This window comes from Poecilia latipinna, unplaced genomic scaffold, assembly GCF_001443285.1.
Source record: "Poecilia latipinna isolate Pla-1442-1.1 unplaced genomic scaffold, P_latipinna-1.0 Scaffold508, whole genome shotgun sequence".
NCBI classification, from domain to species: Eukaryota; Metazoa; Chordata; class Actinopteri; order Cyprinodontiformes; family Poeciliidae; genus Poecilia; species Poecilia latipinna.
The window spans coordinates 19,796-36,168 of NW_015113124.1; the positions used below are offsets into that span (position 1 = coordinate 19,796).

The 16,373-nt window shown below is 41.7% G+C and overlaps 1 protein-coding gene across 1 annotated transcript; it reads right to left on the minus strand.

The window, feature by feature from the left end:
- Window positions 1-9,614: 9,614 nt before the first annotated feature.
- LOC106952328 (proline-rich receptor-like protein kinase PERK2) lies at window positions 9,615-12,426 on the minus strand. Its single transcript, XM_015040369.1, has 2 exons — window positions 11,788-12,426; window positions 9,615-11,328 (listed from the first exon to the last, which is right to left on the minus strand). The coding sequence occupies exons 1-2, from the start codon at window positions 11,800-11,802 to the stop codon at window positions 10,783-10,785; spliced, it is 561 nt and encodes a 186-aa protein (XP_014895855.1). The 5' UTR covers window positions 11,803-12,426; the 3' UTR covers window positions 9,615-10,782.
- Between the last annotated feature and the right edge of the window lie 3,947 nt (window positions 12,427-16,373).

Below are 16,373 nucleotides of genomic sequence, written 5' to 3' on the forward strand. Positions count from 1 at the left end.
TAGGTGAACTTTCACAGTGACATTTCCCCTCCAAACAAAGACGATCGTTTTCGTTAGAGTGGTGATCTTATAACACGAAAAGATCCACACATGACAGCCCCCTCATATGACTGAATTATTAGAAACTTTTTTTTTTCTTCCCCCAGTTTGTCGCTTGGAGCAGGTCGGTGATCTCTCACGCAATTCCTCCCCGCAAAAAGAAGAAGGAAGAGGGTATGATACCCGTCGCCGTCTGTGCGTGCTCGTTTGTCCAACACCATCTGCAACATGTGATTATAATTTCAGCGCAGTCTTCCGCTGTCACAAGGAGGTTAGGAAACGGTGAGAAAAAGGGCTTCCGAAGCCCGCTGAACCCTGAATGTCCGCACAGAAGTCAGGAGGAGAGCATTCTGCTCAGTCATGCAACCGAAGCCTTTAATCCGATATAGAAAATAAACAGATCCATATATCATTGAAGATATGTTCAGCGGAATGAGTGAACACGACAGGATGCTTCTAATGAAATTATTGCTCTTTTTTTTTTGGTAACATACCCTTCTAATCCAAATAAAGATGATGTCAATTAAATAACGCGCGAATCTATTAATGTTATGATACTGAAAATAATTATTCAGATTTTTTTTTTTTTTTTACTGACTTCAAATAAATTGCTGGAAGAAAATCTAAACCTTTAAACTGAATCGTCGGACTGTTGTGAAATTGACATTGTTGTACATGGAGTAAGAGGGGTTAGCTCTACGTCATAGTAAGTTTAATGATAAAAAAGCGAAACGTTTGTACTATTTCATCAAATGTGGTGCATTGTGTGATTATAATAACAACAACAACAACAACACAAAAGGAGGTGACATGTTCTTTTATTGCCTCTGAAATCACTTCAGATTACACTGATTGTGTAAAGAGTTCAGGATTGGCGTGAAAGCATCAGATGAAACAACGACTTTGCCATTAAGTGGTTTTGAAATCCAACATTTCCTCCCTTTAATTACATGGATTTAAAACGTGAGAGGCAATGCTGTCGTTGACCAGTAGAGGGCGGAACCCCTGCGCAGCTTCTTCACACGACTTGTCTTTCTACTTTAAAGTTGGAGCCAAATTTAAGCCGTAGCATTACATTTGGTTAAATAAACAAGCAAGCAATGACAAGAACATAGAAATAAAATGATCAAAAACAACAAAATGACTTTTTCCATCTTTGGCCTATACGGTTGTTTGTTTGACTTGTCAAATTTTGCTTTCTTGTCTACAGTTTTTTACATTTAAGACATTTTTACCGAATTGCTCGGTTCAAGTCTCCTCATTAGTTAACCGTAATGAGTTATTATCACAGTGCTAAAGTGATCAAGTACGGATAACATAGAACAACCTCGGGTCAGCTCCGATCACATCATTTCACAGAAAATTGTTAAAGCTTCATAAACCATTCGCAATTAAACAATGAACCGAACTGACATGATATCTGACGACTTAAAAGAAAATTATGAAGAGGAATAATAATAATAATAATAATAATAATAATAATAATAAAACATTTAATTTATAGTGCACTTTTCATTCATAAAAATCTCAAAGTGCTACATGGTTAATCTAAAAACATAAAATCAACAATCAAAAACAATTAAAAAAAAGACTATCAAATAAAAGTGGAGAAGGCTTGTCTAAAGAGGAAAGTTTTCAAGCCAGTTTTAAAATCGGACAATGATTGCGGGGCTCTCAAATAGTCCGGGAGAGAGTTCCAAAGACGAGGAGCAGCCACAGCAAATGCTCGATCACCCATAGTCCTTAGTCTTCATCGAGGAAGGTGGAGAAGATTGCTGGATTGGGATCTTAAGGGTCTAGAAGTTGAATGTGAAGTAAGGAGGTCCTTCAGGTAATCCGGTGAGGTTCCATGTAGACAGTGATGGGTGATAAGTGCAATTTTATACTGAATCCTATAAGTTACAGGAAGCCAGTGAAATACATGTTTTAAGGATCATCAGATTATAAAAACATATATTAACCTCTTTTTCTGGAAATGTATCATTTGTCATCTGGCATTCTAAATAGCTGGACAGATTTTAAAGAGAGTAAAGATTGGCCTTTGGGTGGTTCCAAAACCAGAAAACATTGGATAAAATGATAAGACGCCATCGTCTTTTTGTGTCACATCTGTCTGAGAAAATGGTTTCAATGAAAATAATCTCTTTTATGTTTTGTCCACAATCCATGGGTAAAAGAAGTCATAAGCTGACTGAGAAGTCTGAGAATATGAGGCCTGTGGAAACTTTGCTCCTTTCTGTGTGTTTTTTTGGCTGCACAGAGAAACATGGGGGGAAGTTAAATGCAGCTACAGAAACTCAAGGGGGAATCTTTGCTTTTCAAATCCTGAGACTTTTAACACTCCCACAAGAACCAGGATCCTCCTTTCGTGTCCAACGTCATTGTAACGCCTTCGTCTTCCTCTCTAAAACCGTCTCTCTGACTTCTTTCTTGTCGTTTCTCCAGGTGTCCTCTCATTCGGTAATCGTTATCCTCGGCTTCCGATTCAGAGGCGTAATGGGAGGAGTGCTAGCCTCACCTCACTCATTCACACACTGGAGCCAAGAGAAAGTCCCTAATATCCAGAGCTGCAACATGTTCTTACGGTGCCAAAATGAGCCCTCACAGCTGCCATACTTCTCAACACAAAGACAGAGTCAGACCGTTCAGCATTTGATGTTTACATTGACATTCAAATATTATCTGCTCAGTCCTTTTATGATTGTCTGTATTGAAGCCGTATTTCATGGACCACGTAACTGCCAATTAATCAGTACATTCATTGAAGTTGACCAATCCATACAGAGTTGACTCAATAGACACAACTTCCCAGATCGAATGAGTAAATCAGAGAAATAACCTTATCTTCACAATTTATTGACTGATTTTTATTTCACGTGCAGTGTGAACTAGAATTGGGATCCCAAATCAAATTCTGCTTCAGACTCCATACACAACCTTGGGGTCTGCCCTGACCTAAAAACAACAACAGCAAAACAAAACAAAACAAAACCCAAATGAAATTTGTTGATTATAAAAAGGTCAGAATTTCTATTTTTGATCTATGTGAGCAGCAAAGACCAAAGCCTCCACTGGCCATTTAAAGCTATGGCCAAAGGTTTTGAGTGTGGTCGTCTGTTTCCATGACAAGGCTTGGTCCACCCTCCTGTGCACCGTGCACAGTACCACACCTGCCTGCCTTCTTGCCTATCTGCCTTGTATTTACACCTTCCTGGTTGCCTGAAAACCGTTCTGAGTATGCGTCTCGTCTGGATGGGGTGCGTTTGATTCACAGCGCCAGGCGCCTGAGTGTTGGAGAGTGCTGCTCCGTGGGTGCTGCCCAGACAGTAGGGGAGGTCCTGGTATTCATGGATTCTCACTGTGAATGCCAGAAAGGTTGGCTTGGAACCACTCCTGGAAAGAGTTGAACAGAACAGGTACTGTTCACTTTCATTTTAAAAGAATGATGTGAAGCATCCAATGTTCCAATGCCAGCTCACTAAATTCAATCAAGCTAATCAGAGTTTTTCTTCTGTTTAGGCCGATGTATAACCAGTGATCAAGAACAAATCCAGCTGTGAGCTTTAACTCGACTTCCCATTTGACAGAAAAATAAAAGGATAGAAAAGTTTTCAGTTGTCCTTACTCATTAGCAAAGCAGCGGGTTGTGTATCCAAGACTTAGCTCTCATGATTTGGCCATGGTCATCCTTCAGACTGCCTGCAGCGTGCCTCTAATTAGACTGGGTAATTAGGCTGAACTCTCAGGCCTTGAATCTGCAGTAACTTGCATATTTTTTCACCCTGTTTATCCTTTTTTTAAAAATATATATTTTATGTGAGGGTCACTCCCAGATATGTATTTCAAAAACATACGAACAAAATCTTTATATTTGTTGCATTACATTCAGTTACATAAACACACAAAATCCCAAAGCTTTTCTTGATTTTGTAGAGCAGCTTAACATCAACATAGGTTACAGGTACATTTGGATGTAAAAAGTTCATAGTTAATGTCTTAAACAGGACCAGAGTCGTCTCGCCCAAAAAGGATGTCGAATAGATTGGCAGACCTTTCTGTATAATGCCACCTAGTGGCCGGTTAGAGAAGCGTTCCACTGAAGACTCGACTTTAACACCGGGAATCAAACCCTCAGCTTCAAGATGCAGACCCACAGCTGGCTGTTCAACCTGCGTGATGAGTTCACAGCTGCTCCAGTTTAAGTGCTCTTTCAAGCTTAGTCTCTCTAGAAACGTTTTCCCATCGACTCTTACCAGTTTCTCTGTCCCTGCTGAAAGTTTAACACGACACATCCCTGCTTCTTCTATGGTTCTGTCTGTGACAGGAGTCCAGTTTTAGGGGGAGAGGTGGTGGTCATCAACAGACAGTTTTTCCCAAACCGTGGGATCCTACGATCCAGGGATGCTACGGGTGGGGGGTCCGAGCAAACTGAGTTCTCGGTTATCAGGGTAAAAGAAAGAAAAAAATCCAACAGAAGATGAACGCTGACTTTTTTCCCCCCACAACTTTATTTGCTTCAGATATTTTTCAGTAAGCAAGTTTTCAGGTGTCCTTATAGGAGTATCCTTTGCATACAAAAATCTGAAAGAGCTACAGATCTGTTACTGCATCCTATGACTTCAAGTTGTTGAAAGTTTTACAAACAGATGCTATTCAGATTCTTGGATTAAAGTGATTTTTTGTTTTTAGTTCTAGTTCGGAAGTTCCTGATCCGAATCTGCTACTCGATACAGATCCAGTTCATTTAAGATCGGGCGTCCGCTGATGCTGGTGTCTTCTAATCTTATTCTACAGTGAAGTCGATAGTCACACCATGTATACGCCGGAAAACACGACGACTTTAAAGTGTGATAACACAACCACAGAAATGCTACAATTAGCCAGGCTACTTCTCTGAACCAGAGGAACTACATCCGAGTTGCTGATACCAGGGTGGATGCTTTTATTATTATCATCATCATCATCATTATTATTATTATTATTATTATTATTATTATTATTATTATTAATGCCTTCTCAGTTGTCAACAGCAGAGGGAGCCATCGGTCTTTAATTTCGCCAGTGTCGGAAATGCTTACTAGTGTCTTTGTTATTTGCTGTACAAAGCAAATCACATTCCCTCATGGAAGAAGTGATATATAATGTTGCTGCGTGATGAAACAGGTTTCTCTCTTATAGTACGGCTCAGAGAGTTAGCTTGAAGTAGTTATTGAGTTGTGAAGAGTGAGAGAGAGAGGGAAAGAATGAAGAAGGAAGAAAAAATTGATGTTTTTGTAAGATTTGAAAAAAAAAAAGAGAGAAGAAAATCTGAACTGCTGGCATGAATATGTTGACCTAGTTGCAGCCTCCGTTGCTTTTAGGACCAGCCACTGAGCTCTATCATGCTTTTCTAAAACCATTTAACACTATTTACAGAAAATCTTGGAAATGAATTAGCCGTAAACTGTCTAATGTTTACCTTTCTTTTGAAGGCAAACATTGTTGTCGATTACAATATTACCCTTATTCGGGTAATATGGGTTTGATTTTGAGTTGCCATAAAAAATAAGGCATATTTCTGCTTTCGCTTAGGACGTAATGGTAAAAACAAAATAAAACAAAAAAAGGTTGGCAACAAGATTGTTGTGAAAAACCAATCCAGGTTTCAACAGAGAAGGTAAAAGATGCATTAACTTTCCTTTTTTTTTAAAAAAAAAAGAAAAAAAAGAAGACAAAACGTAGTTTAAAGCCAACATGAGCTGAAGAGCCACTCAGAAAGGAAGAATTCATTACTCAAAAAAAAAAAAAAAATCATAAAATATCCAGTTGAAGTTGTAAGAAAATGGAAATAATTTGAAGCATTCAAAGTGTAAAGTTTCTCCATCTTTAGAAAACTACTGAGTTTATGACAGAATGAATCTTCAGACTGCTCCTCTGAAGTGCTCCCATCACCCCTGACATCACCCTCCTCCTCTGATGTCGGGGCGTGACCTTTTGCCTCCCCTTCACTGTCGTCTCCTCCCGACAGCATCTTCCATCTTTTCTCCATGCCGGGGTGAACGCAGTGATAAACACAGCGAACACCCACAAAATGCTGATGGCTGCCAGGCATGTCATATTATCGCTCCCAGAGAACCGGGTGACTCAGACGGAGATCCATACGCGTAGCTCCACAGAGAGGGAGGCCATCGTAGACTTCCTGCGCCGGCTTCGGCGAACCCTTAGTTTTCTTTTTTCACGCAGTCAATCCTATTTTTTTTTTTTGTTTTTTAATGACTCCTGAGGTGCAGTTAGGTCTTTGTGGACGGGCGTCTGGAGCAGAGCTGACACAAAGCACAGATTAACTGCAGTGAAATGGGATAAAAACTTGACAACCAGCAGCAATTAGGGTCAAACGCAGTTGTCAGTATGTTAAAAAACACACTTTGTGGCTTTTAGGAAACGGTTTGCAAAGCTCTTTGTGAAAAGGAATTTATGATTTATGAACTTTATAAAAGTTGTTTTGAGATACAGAATTGTTTTTACACTGATGATTTTTTTTTATTTTGAGAAATAAAAAAAACATTTCTAATAAAAGACAATTCCCATAAAGCTTGTCCAATATGTAACCTTAAATATTATTTTAGCAAGCCACTAAAAATAGACTTTAAATTTAGATTTATAGGTCAAGTCGGGGCTGAGACGTCCGTGAGACTAACCCCACTCGGACCATCTGAATTCTTGAAAGCCACGGATCATTAAGACAGAGAAAAAGATGCCGTGAAATCTGATTTTCACATCTCTAAACCCGCCGGCACACAAACACGCGGCACAAAGACATAAAACGACATCCAAAACTTTCTGACAAGGTCTGCTAAGGGAACAAAGCACTGCCGAGTGTTCCTTCTCCGTGCATACGTTTCAGCACTGACGTCTCAGCAAGGACGCTTACATCAGCGTTACCTCAGCACAACAGAAGACGACTCTATCCTGAAAGCTCTTTGGGAGGGTAATTCTCCAACATTTGTTGCAAAACTACTAGAAACTCTCCTCTGACAGGCAGACAACAAAAGAGGTCATTTAGCTGCTGTCCCGGTGCTTTTCTTTCTTTCTTTTTGTTTTCCCATCTAAGGAAAGAAGCTGCCATTAATCTCCACTTCTGACATGCTTATTGTTCTGCTACCCCCTCCCATCACTTTTGCAGAAGCACCAGTAGGTGCAGACACTCATTTATCAAAACAAAAGTTGTCCTGCAAGGACATTTTCCTCCCCCTCTCGCCCCCATTCACACTTCTTCTTGCTTTACACCGATGCAAATAGCAGCTGCCGTCTCACTCCGAGCGGGGCAGATAAATGTGAAGCCCTGACACTGAGAGCCTCTCAAGGCCCCGTTGCTTATGGGGGAAACATAACAAGTCGAACGTTAAAGCTGGAAGAGGCTAATTTAAATGTGAGGACCACAGCGGGTTCCTGCATACATGTCCATTATGTAGGGAGAGATGAAAGCGTTGTTATTTATTACCGAGAGAAAAGTTCTCTCCCCTGACAAAGCAACTTTGTTTTTTTTTTTTTTTTAACGAAATCTGGGGCGAAGGACAAGTGAAGTGGCTCCTTTCACTGGAATCAAGTGCTCATTTGAATGGAAGAACAAAATGTGCGGCTGTGCCCCTGGAAAAAAAAAAAAAAAAAAGCGTGTGCTCGGGTGGGAGGGCTGGACAGGGGGAGGGATTGTTGGTGTATTCAGGTCAGGGCCGCCGCAAAATAACGCGGAGCGAGAGGATTGAAGTGAATGCTCAGGTGTTAAAAAGAATTCCTTCGGTGGAGATTTTCCCCACAATCAAGAACGAGGAAGGCTATAAAGCAGCAAACCAGGTGGGCTTCAGTTGGGCTAATGACAGATAAAGTGGGAAAAGTGGTGAATTAAAGATGAGTTTGCTGGCAGGTGGATAAAACGACGTGTAAGCAGCGAGAGGATGGGATTGTCTGTACACCATTAAATATGAATGGGTCTCGTGACCCCAGGCGAAATGACAACATTCCCGCAGATGTGCAGCTAAATGCACAAGTAATCGTTCTCAGCGCAAAAAAAAACACCATCCAGATCATCTTGGGGCAGAGCGCTCCGCGAACTCTGACCTCTGTTTCCCATTAAGGCTTTTGTACATGACTGAGAAAAACAGCTTCCACCACGTCACACACTGACATGAATTGCAGATTGAGTACATGTTAGACCGTGCAACAAACCATTACGCTCACACTTCAGAATGTAGAACAAAAACCACCGCCATGCTTTTATGGTCTTTTTTTTTTATTTAGCATTAACATTAATAGATAACTCCAAAACTTTTGTTTTGTTTGTTTTTTGGCATTTATTTATTTATTTTTTAGGATTTTCAGGGTAGAGAGCTGGAATCATGGTCAAGCAGGTCCTGAAGAAGCAAAACAACCACAGACCACCATACTGCCTCCACCATGTTTGATTGTTGGTATTTTTAATGGTCTTTTTCCAAAATGCTACGTTATGATGGGTCACAAACCTTCTTTGGAGCCACTTTCAAAAATCATGAAGATGTTTTTTTTTTTTTGTTAATCTGAGCACTTTGTGTTATTTTGGTCTGCAAAGGTTTTGACCTTGTCACTCCCCCATGGATGACCCCTACCCCGACTTTTTTTCATTTTTATTGACTGAGGAAAGTGAGATGCTAAGTGCTTTTGGCTCTTGTTGGGATATTTTGGATGAGGTAACGATGCTTTCTTGAATCTTCATTTTAGATTGACCACATCTAGGAAGGTTCACTAGTGTTCTATCGTTTTTGCAGATCCTGACTCCCTCGTTACCCATAAAGCCTTTGAGATGGCTTTTACAACTCTTTATTAAATTTGTTTTGTTTTGCTTCTTTATCCGTTCTTAAATTTCTTTAGATTAGGGGACTTCTTGAGATCTTTCAGTCTACTTCATGTTGCCAGGCAGGTTTAATTGATGTTTTTTTGATAACTTCATAAATTATCATTGAAAACCAATGTAGATTTTTTGATGGCCTGAAACATTCAAATGGAAAAAAAAAAAAAAAAATCAGAGGTATAAGGCTTTCTCACGTTGCTGTAAGTTGTGCAATGGACAAAATCTGTTAATATTTTAGAAATATTTCCTATTTACTTAATTACCTCTCCAGTAGAACGTGCTAGCTATAAAACAGCTGCTAGCCCAACTCTCCATCTGTTCAATGTCTCCCCCAAAACCCTTTTGTGAACTCAAAACAAGAAATCCATCTCATAACAGTCATGTTTGTTTTGGGTTTTTTTTTAATAGCATATGTGTTTATCTGATAAATATTTAAAAAAAGGGAAAAGGTTGTTACAGTACATTCCATTTGCAGAGAAGCAGAGTCAAAGCTACAGGAGTTGAGATGACGAGAGCAGACCTGCTGGACTAAAGTTATGACCTTAATCCTGGTTTAACGTCGCATCAGCGAACAGCCCTGCCACAACTTCCTTCGCGGGTTGCATTGTTTATGGCCGTTGTGCACGTCTGAATTCTCTATAGTAGAAAAAAATACATTTTTAGTATATATACATTCATATATATATATATATATATATATATATATATATATAAAAAAGTGTCTTTATTTCCCTATTGTGCTTTATGAGGGAATATTGCCTTCACCCCGACAGGTGAGTGAACTGACAATCTCAGAGCTGCTAACCCAGGGCGCCAATCAGTGGGGAATGCATTATGGTGTGGCTCGTGAACCAATTGGAGAGCGTTTTGCTGCAGGCCACTTTACAACAGGGGTGACTACCTTGTGCCCCAAAATAACCCTTGTTCAAACAGAGCTGACTTGTGCTAAATATGCATCAGTAAATGCCAGGTTTAGCGATTAAAATACCAAACCGTGTTTCCTTTAAATAGAAGGGGTAAATGGCAAGCTGGATCTCCATGGGGCGACATGCAGCATGTTAATGTGTGTCTACAGGCACTACTCAAAAGGTTTGGAAAGGCATGCAGAGAGAAATAGGGGCAGGAGGGCGGAGGGGGGGGGGGCATGTGGAAAAGCGAGACAAAAGTAGGGGGAGGCAAAGAGTCCCTGTGCTCGGTGTGGCAGACCACAGCAGGGGTTGTTCTGCCCAAGGCGTAGCACGAGTCCCTCGCCACCACCAGCACCGTTCCAACAGACACTTTCCTTCATCCTTTTACCCCCTTCCTCGCCTCGGGCAGGTGGGTAAAGAGCACGAGACGCCCCGTCTCTCGTTTCACAGTGTCCCCTTTTCCAAATTCAACCAGTCACGCATTGTTCTGCTGCAGCCAGAGCATCCGACGAGGGTTGAGTGAGCAAGGAAAGAAGGGTTAACAGGCAGAAGAAGAGGGGAAAGCAGCGAGCACAGACCACTGCTCTCTTCTTCGATGTTAACGTCTCGACCTCCATTACGGCAGAGTCCAGTCCGAGGAGCCTCACGGTGTGGGACTAAAGATCGACCTCGTCCACCGTAAAACTCCAAAGCCGACTCAGATCTCTACATGCCACTTAAGAGCACTACGTTTTAGTTTTTTATAAAGCTATACACCTAAACATTTTCTGTCCTCATGCAATTGGATTTTTTAAGAGCTTCCAAAACAAAAAAGAATTGCTTGTTGCATTCCTCTACAATGCCTTCGAGACCGCAGCTAAACAGTCGTCTATTTAAGTTCAGGAATATCCCAAAAACAAAAAATAAAAAAAGCGTCCTGGAAATTGTCCTGCAGAGTCCAGGAGAGTTCTAAAGGGGATCTGCTACAAAACCCTCCTAGCTCTGGCTTGGGTAGAGTCTTACGGTTCCGGTTTGAGGAGAGCATCCGGGGCTCTTGTGAGGGTCCTCAGCCCCCCCGTCCTGCGGAGGCGAACTGTGCACTCTTAACCTGATAGAACTAGAAGGCAGCGGAGGCTCCGGGACGACGGAGAGCGGCGGCCGCGGCGGCGGTTGCCGAGACGATAAATCTGGAGTTAAAGGGGGAGTTGACTTGGGTATAATAGCTGGACAAACCAACTGCAGGCTCTGGGGTCTGTGCGTCAGAGAGTCCGCGTAGCACATGGCGGCGTGCTGCTGGGAGACGGTGAGGGACGAGCAGGGCAGAGGCACGGGCGAGTCTGTCCAGATGGGGGCGGCTTTGGACGGTGAGTGGCAGGGCTGAGGAGGGGACGGGCAGTGCAGGTACGTGTGGTGGGCTGGCGAGTAGTGAGTGGGGCAGATTATTGCAGGTTGGGGCACCGACGGCGTGAGAGACTCCATCAGCGTGGCCATTCTCTTCATGACCTGCCCGAGGTCTGCGACTTCCCTCCGCAGGGTGCTGACCTGCAGACGAAAACAGAGACGATATCTGAAATTGAATATTATGATGAATATTTGGGCTAAAATTTGTTGTTTTTTTTCTTATTGTTTTTATCTTGGTGCCTTAGCACACACTGTACTGGCATTTTCTCCCAGCAAGCCTGCTGTTCCAAGAAGGCACATAGTATTTTACATAATAATCTCCATAATAAGGTAGTAAAGTAAGACCTGCCAGAGCTACAGACGTTTCATGGTTTTGTGACATTACAATCATTTCTTTGCTGTTTCAGCCCAAATAAGAAGCCTTTTTTACAACCAGTCGAAAACAAACACGGGATATGGAAAGCTGCTTTTCTTTTCTTTTTCTTTTACGTTTATCATTATTTCTGTTATATTTACATGTTTTAACTTTGTATGGAAGTCTTTGTTGGTTCCGCGCAAAAGATTTTTGGGACCGAATCATGTAATGGGAAGCAATCTCACCTCGATCTTTGCCATTTCTTCCCTTTACATCATAGCTTCAGCTGAAGCTTATGCAAACTGAAATCTCCTGCAGCCGATTCTCATTAAAAGCAGTCAGAACGCAGGGCGACACTGTCAAACACTACAAGAAAGACAGTTTGCCAATCACGATTTGTCATATGCAGCCCAGATCCCACTAGCATGCATCTCTGAACTATATATATTTGCTCATAGAATGTGTTCCTGTCACACGTTAAACAGCGAAACATGAACCGTCGATCGCAGGTGTCTGAGGATATTCAATCGAGGGGGGAAGGAGGCGACAAACCCAGAGACAAACACAACTGCCTGATTGCATCCTGCAATCAAGACAAGTTACTTTTCTAGCAGTTATTTAAACAAAATCAAGAGGATTTATAAGGAGATTTGACAGGCAGGGATGAAAGGAAAGTAGACGCAGTTGTTGGAACACAGACGGGAGCGTAGCCATACATGCATGAGTGACAGACAGAACAAAAACGATTCCTCCGCTAAGCTGGTAAAACACCAACAAACCCATTTGTGTTTCATTTGCTTGTGTTTCATCAATTTCATATTTTACTACGTTCGGCAGGGTTGGAGAGAGTTAGGTTGAAAAATTTAGAAGTTCCTAAATTTAGAAGTTATCCAGGAGATCCTGCTCCTGGATAACGCTTGTGGTTTTTTTTTTGTTTTTTTTTGTCCTTTTCACTTCAGCTGATTGTTATATACTTTTATAAGGAAGATTATGGGTGACTTGTCATTAAAAAGGAGTTCACAGGTAGGTGAAAAGAGTTATGCACAGGCAGCCAAGTGGACATTAGGGTGTGCTAGCTAGGAGACTTGCTAAAATGCAAGTTTTTGTGTGTAAGGGGCACTAGAATGAACCTTTGAAGGTGTAAGGAGGATCATTAATAGTGAGCTACGAGGAAAAGCCACATAGCTAACTACTAAAAGCAACAGCAAACTGACTGAGAAAAATAACAACAAAAAAACAGAAAGGACCCAAGAATCTGTCGAACTGTCACTCCTCTGGTGTTTTTGCGAGTAAAACCGAGTTGCTGTAATTGTCCATTACACTGATGGCGGCTGGTAATTAGCTGCTATCTGCACGTGGCCCGTCCACAGAGGGCATGGCCGTGAAGCCCAGCCAATGTGCCATCTGTTTCTGCCAGTCACGGCGCTCATGACCATTCATCTGGGCAATGACGCTCATCATTACAACTGGAGGCACATCAGCTCTCAGCACGGCACGCAGCTCCACATGGGAAGCGCTTCCACCGCCGTGTGAATATGTCAAGAGGCGATCAGGCAAAGCGCGAGCAACTATATTATGATTGCAGCCTCGACCGAATCCGGCTGGGCACTCCGATTCTCTGTTTGAGTTTAAAGGAGAGACGTCAGACATGCTATGCATGATAGACTTGCAAATAAAGACATATAGTGTAATTAGTTAAACAAACAGTGGTATTTTGCTACCGAAATTTTAACAGACAAAAGCATTCAGTCCTTTTTTTTTTTTTTTTTTTTGACAGGCTTGCTCTAACTTCTCCTCGTGTGGTTTGGGAGCAGCCTGGGTCGAAACCGCGGCTCTGACAAAAATAGAAAAGCAGAGAGTGGCAGGACGGTCCAATCTGACACGCTGTCAACATGATTCCTGGTCTCCCACATTGGAGACAGCCGTCAGTGGTTTTTGGTCAGGGAGAAAACGACAGCAGACCACAACGAACCCGCAGTCACATTTACATTGTAAAAGCAATATAGAAGTCCTAATTGCCCTGAAATTATAACTTCTTGATCACAAGTCTGATCGTATATAACAGTCAATATGGATTCAGGAGGTTAAAGGATTCTCCATATTAATAATGCTACTGGATGTTACCTCTGGTCACCCATTTTGATAACTGTGGTTATTACAGCCACAATTCAACCACACGTGTCCTAAGGTTCAAGTTAGGGTTGCCACCTTTCAGAAATCAAAATAAGGGACGCCCACCACACCGCGTATCGCCCGATTCTCGTGGGGTGGGATGTCCGCTGCAGTGATAGACAATATTTTATGGCAGTGATTCTTGTCTTTAAAAAGTGATCCATAGAGCAATCGTTCATGCATAGAGGTCGCTTAGAGTAACCCAGAACTGTACTCCAATCAGAGTAGTATGTTTGAATATGCTTAATTAAGCAAGTGTAAAAAGTATTTGGTAAACCACTGAGTACCTGATCATAACACCTAATTTAATATTCAAAATGTTTCCTCAGACAACTAAAAGTATAAAAGTTATGTGAACATGCTGATAATTACCAAAATATTTATATAAATAAGAAGTTAGATTTGGAGGCTGGTTCTAGACCAGATTTACCACAGAGGCCAGGTTAGTCAGTGTTTTTTCATGGCAACACTTGAAAAAGAATAGTAATTTAGAAAAAAAAAAACAGAGCAATATTTCATCATTTGATATAACAATGACCCAAAGAGCCACTTGTGTCTCCAGAGATTCAGTTTGCAGATCCCTGGCAGATGGAAAGTGTGATCCTATCTCCATACAGCAGCTAAAAGTTCAGCACTACAATTTTTTATTCATTGTTAAAGTAATATTGTAAAGGTTAAAAAAATCTACCACTGAGCATTAACATAAGACATTTATTAAGTATAACTTCTTTGGATCACCGTTGGCCCCGGTCTAGAACCGCCCCTGGGCTGCAGGTTTGTGTCTGGTGCATTAACGACCACTGAACAATGAATTCATAAAATATACAAACATTTCAAAAGAAAACATACAGAAAGCACTTTTTTTTTAATTGCCTGTATTCATCCTCACAAACATTATTCAGCATGGGATTTGCGTTTTCCTTCTCACGTCTGTCTGTATGTTTACGAGAGGTTTTGGTTCTAAGGACGGTTCTAAGGACGGTGGAGAATCGGGTCGAGGACGTTTTACTGCCACTGCCAGTATCGCAGGTCCCATCGACCTCCCAGCCAGGCTCAGGAGGTCGGCTGGGAGGTCAACAGGACCTGTGACACTAGCAGTGGAGCAAGTACCTGCCGGCGGCAGAGCAGGAACCGGGAGGCCGATGGGACCCACAACGAGGCTCCAGAGGCCGACGGGACACGCAACGAAACTCTGGAGGTCAGCAGAGACCAAAGGGACTCGACACGAAGCCCTGGAGGCAGGGGCGGATCTACTGGGATGGCAGTTGCCACCACAAATGAGACCCTTGCCACCCCTGTTGCCAGCCCAGCTGGCGACTATGAATTCAATAAATAGTTATGTCAAATCAGACATTAAGCGCATGAAACTCTTTTTTCCGATAACATTGAATGCAACACAACGTAACCTGACACCTACTGCTAAGTAGCCGCAAGTGCGAGAGAAGGACAGAGCGCGAGGCAGCAGCATTGATGGATATATGTTACTGGACTCGATATTACATGACTTATCGTGCGCCACACACGCGCCATTGCTGTCCATTGAGTCAGGAATATCGATGGTCAGGGAAATACTACAGTCACGCAAAGAATCTGAAAAGGGACGCAATGTTTAGTGGTTAATTCATCCTTATGACAGCCATAGATAACAAGGTTCAAGGGTTTCAGATTTAACAGGTGAAGGAAAGAAACGTTTTAATTTAAAGAAAACATTGAGAAAGTGAGCAGTGAGTCAGTTATACTAGCCTAACTGTTGCTAGCCTGCTATTGACTTTGGTAACCTTAGTATGTGCTGCGCAGTTCGGTGTGTTTTGGTTCCGTTAGCACTAAAAGAGGACAACCCGCACACCAAGTCATCAGTAGAGCAGGTGTTTAAATCAGTTAATCAACCTCCGCTGTGTTCAGGTGAAAATTTATTAATAATCGCAATATAGACATCAAGCCTGACAACTTAATGTAACAGACTGGATGTTCTGTTTTGGTGTTTTTGCTACTTTTTTGTGAGTGGGAAATGTTTTTGGTGTTGATTCCCCAGATCGATAATCTCTGCTTTATCTGCTCATTGAGCTGTTGTCTGACCGTTTCCATGGCAACGGGTCCGCGTGTAGGGTAATGTCGACACACACACAGAGCGAGAAAAAGCAGAACAGAAGTGGTTTTATTGGGACCTGCCGTTAGCATTACATAGGGAAGAGCAGTGACTGTGTTATGCCCCACGCTGGAAGTTGGAAATGTCTTAATTAGTTTTAAAAAGTTCTATAGTATTAATTTCTCTGTATTTTATTTTGAAGGAGAATTTTGAGATAGCAGTGCATTGTGGGTAACAGAGGCAGTTGCAGTTTGGAATACCTGTCCGCAGATAGAAAGCCTGCCTGTTAATGTATAAACTTCACCTCCTGTGTTGTCAATCTTTTCTTACACCTCCGAAAACAATGGCTGTAAGTTCAATCTGTGTTCTGTTTGGTGTTATATATTTTGTTAGTTTATTTTGAGATTGTTTTCCCAAATGTGTTTATTCTAGAAAAGCCATATCCTGATAGTTTTCATTTACATAGCAACGGTTGCTACGTGACTGTTTCTTAACTGCAGCTAAGGTTAATTCTATTCTGACACTAGAAGTTTATTCTATGTATTTAGAGCTGATGCATATTTTATTTTTCTG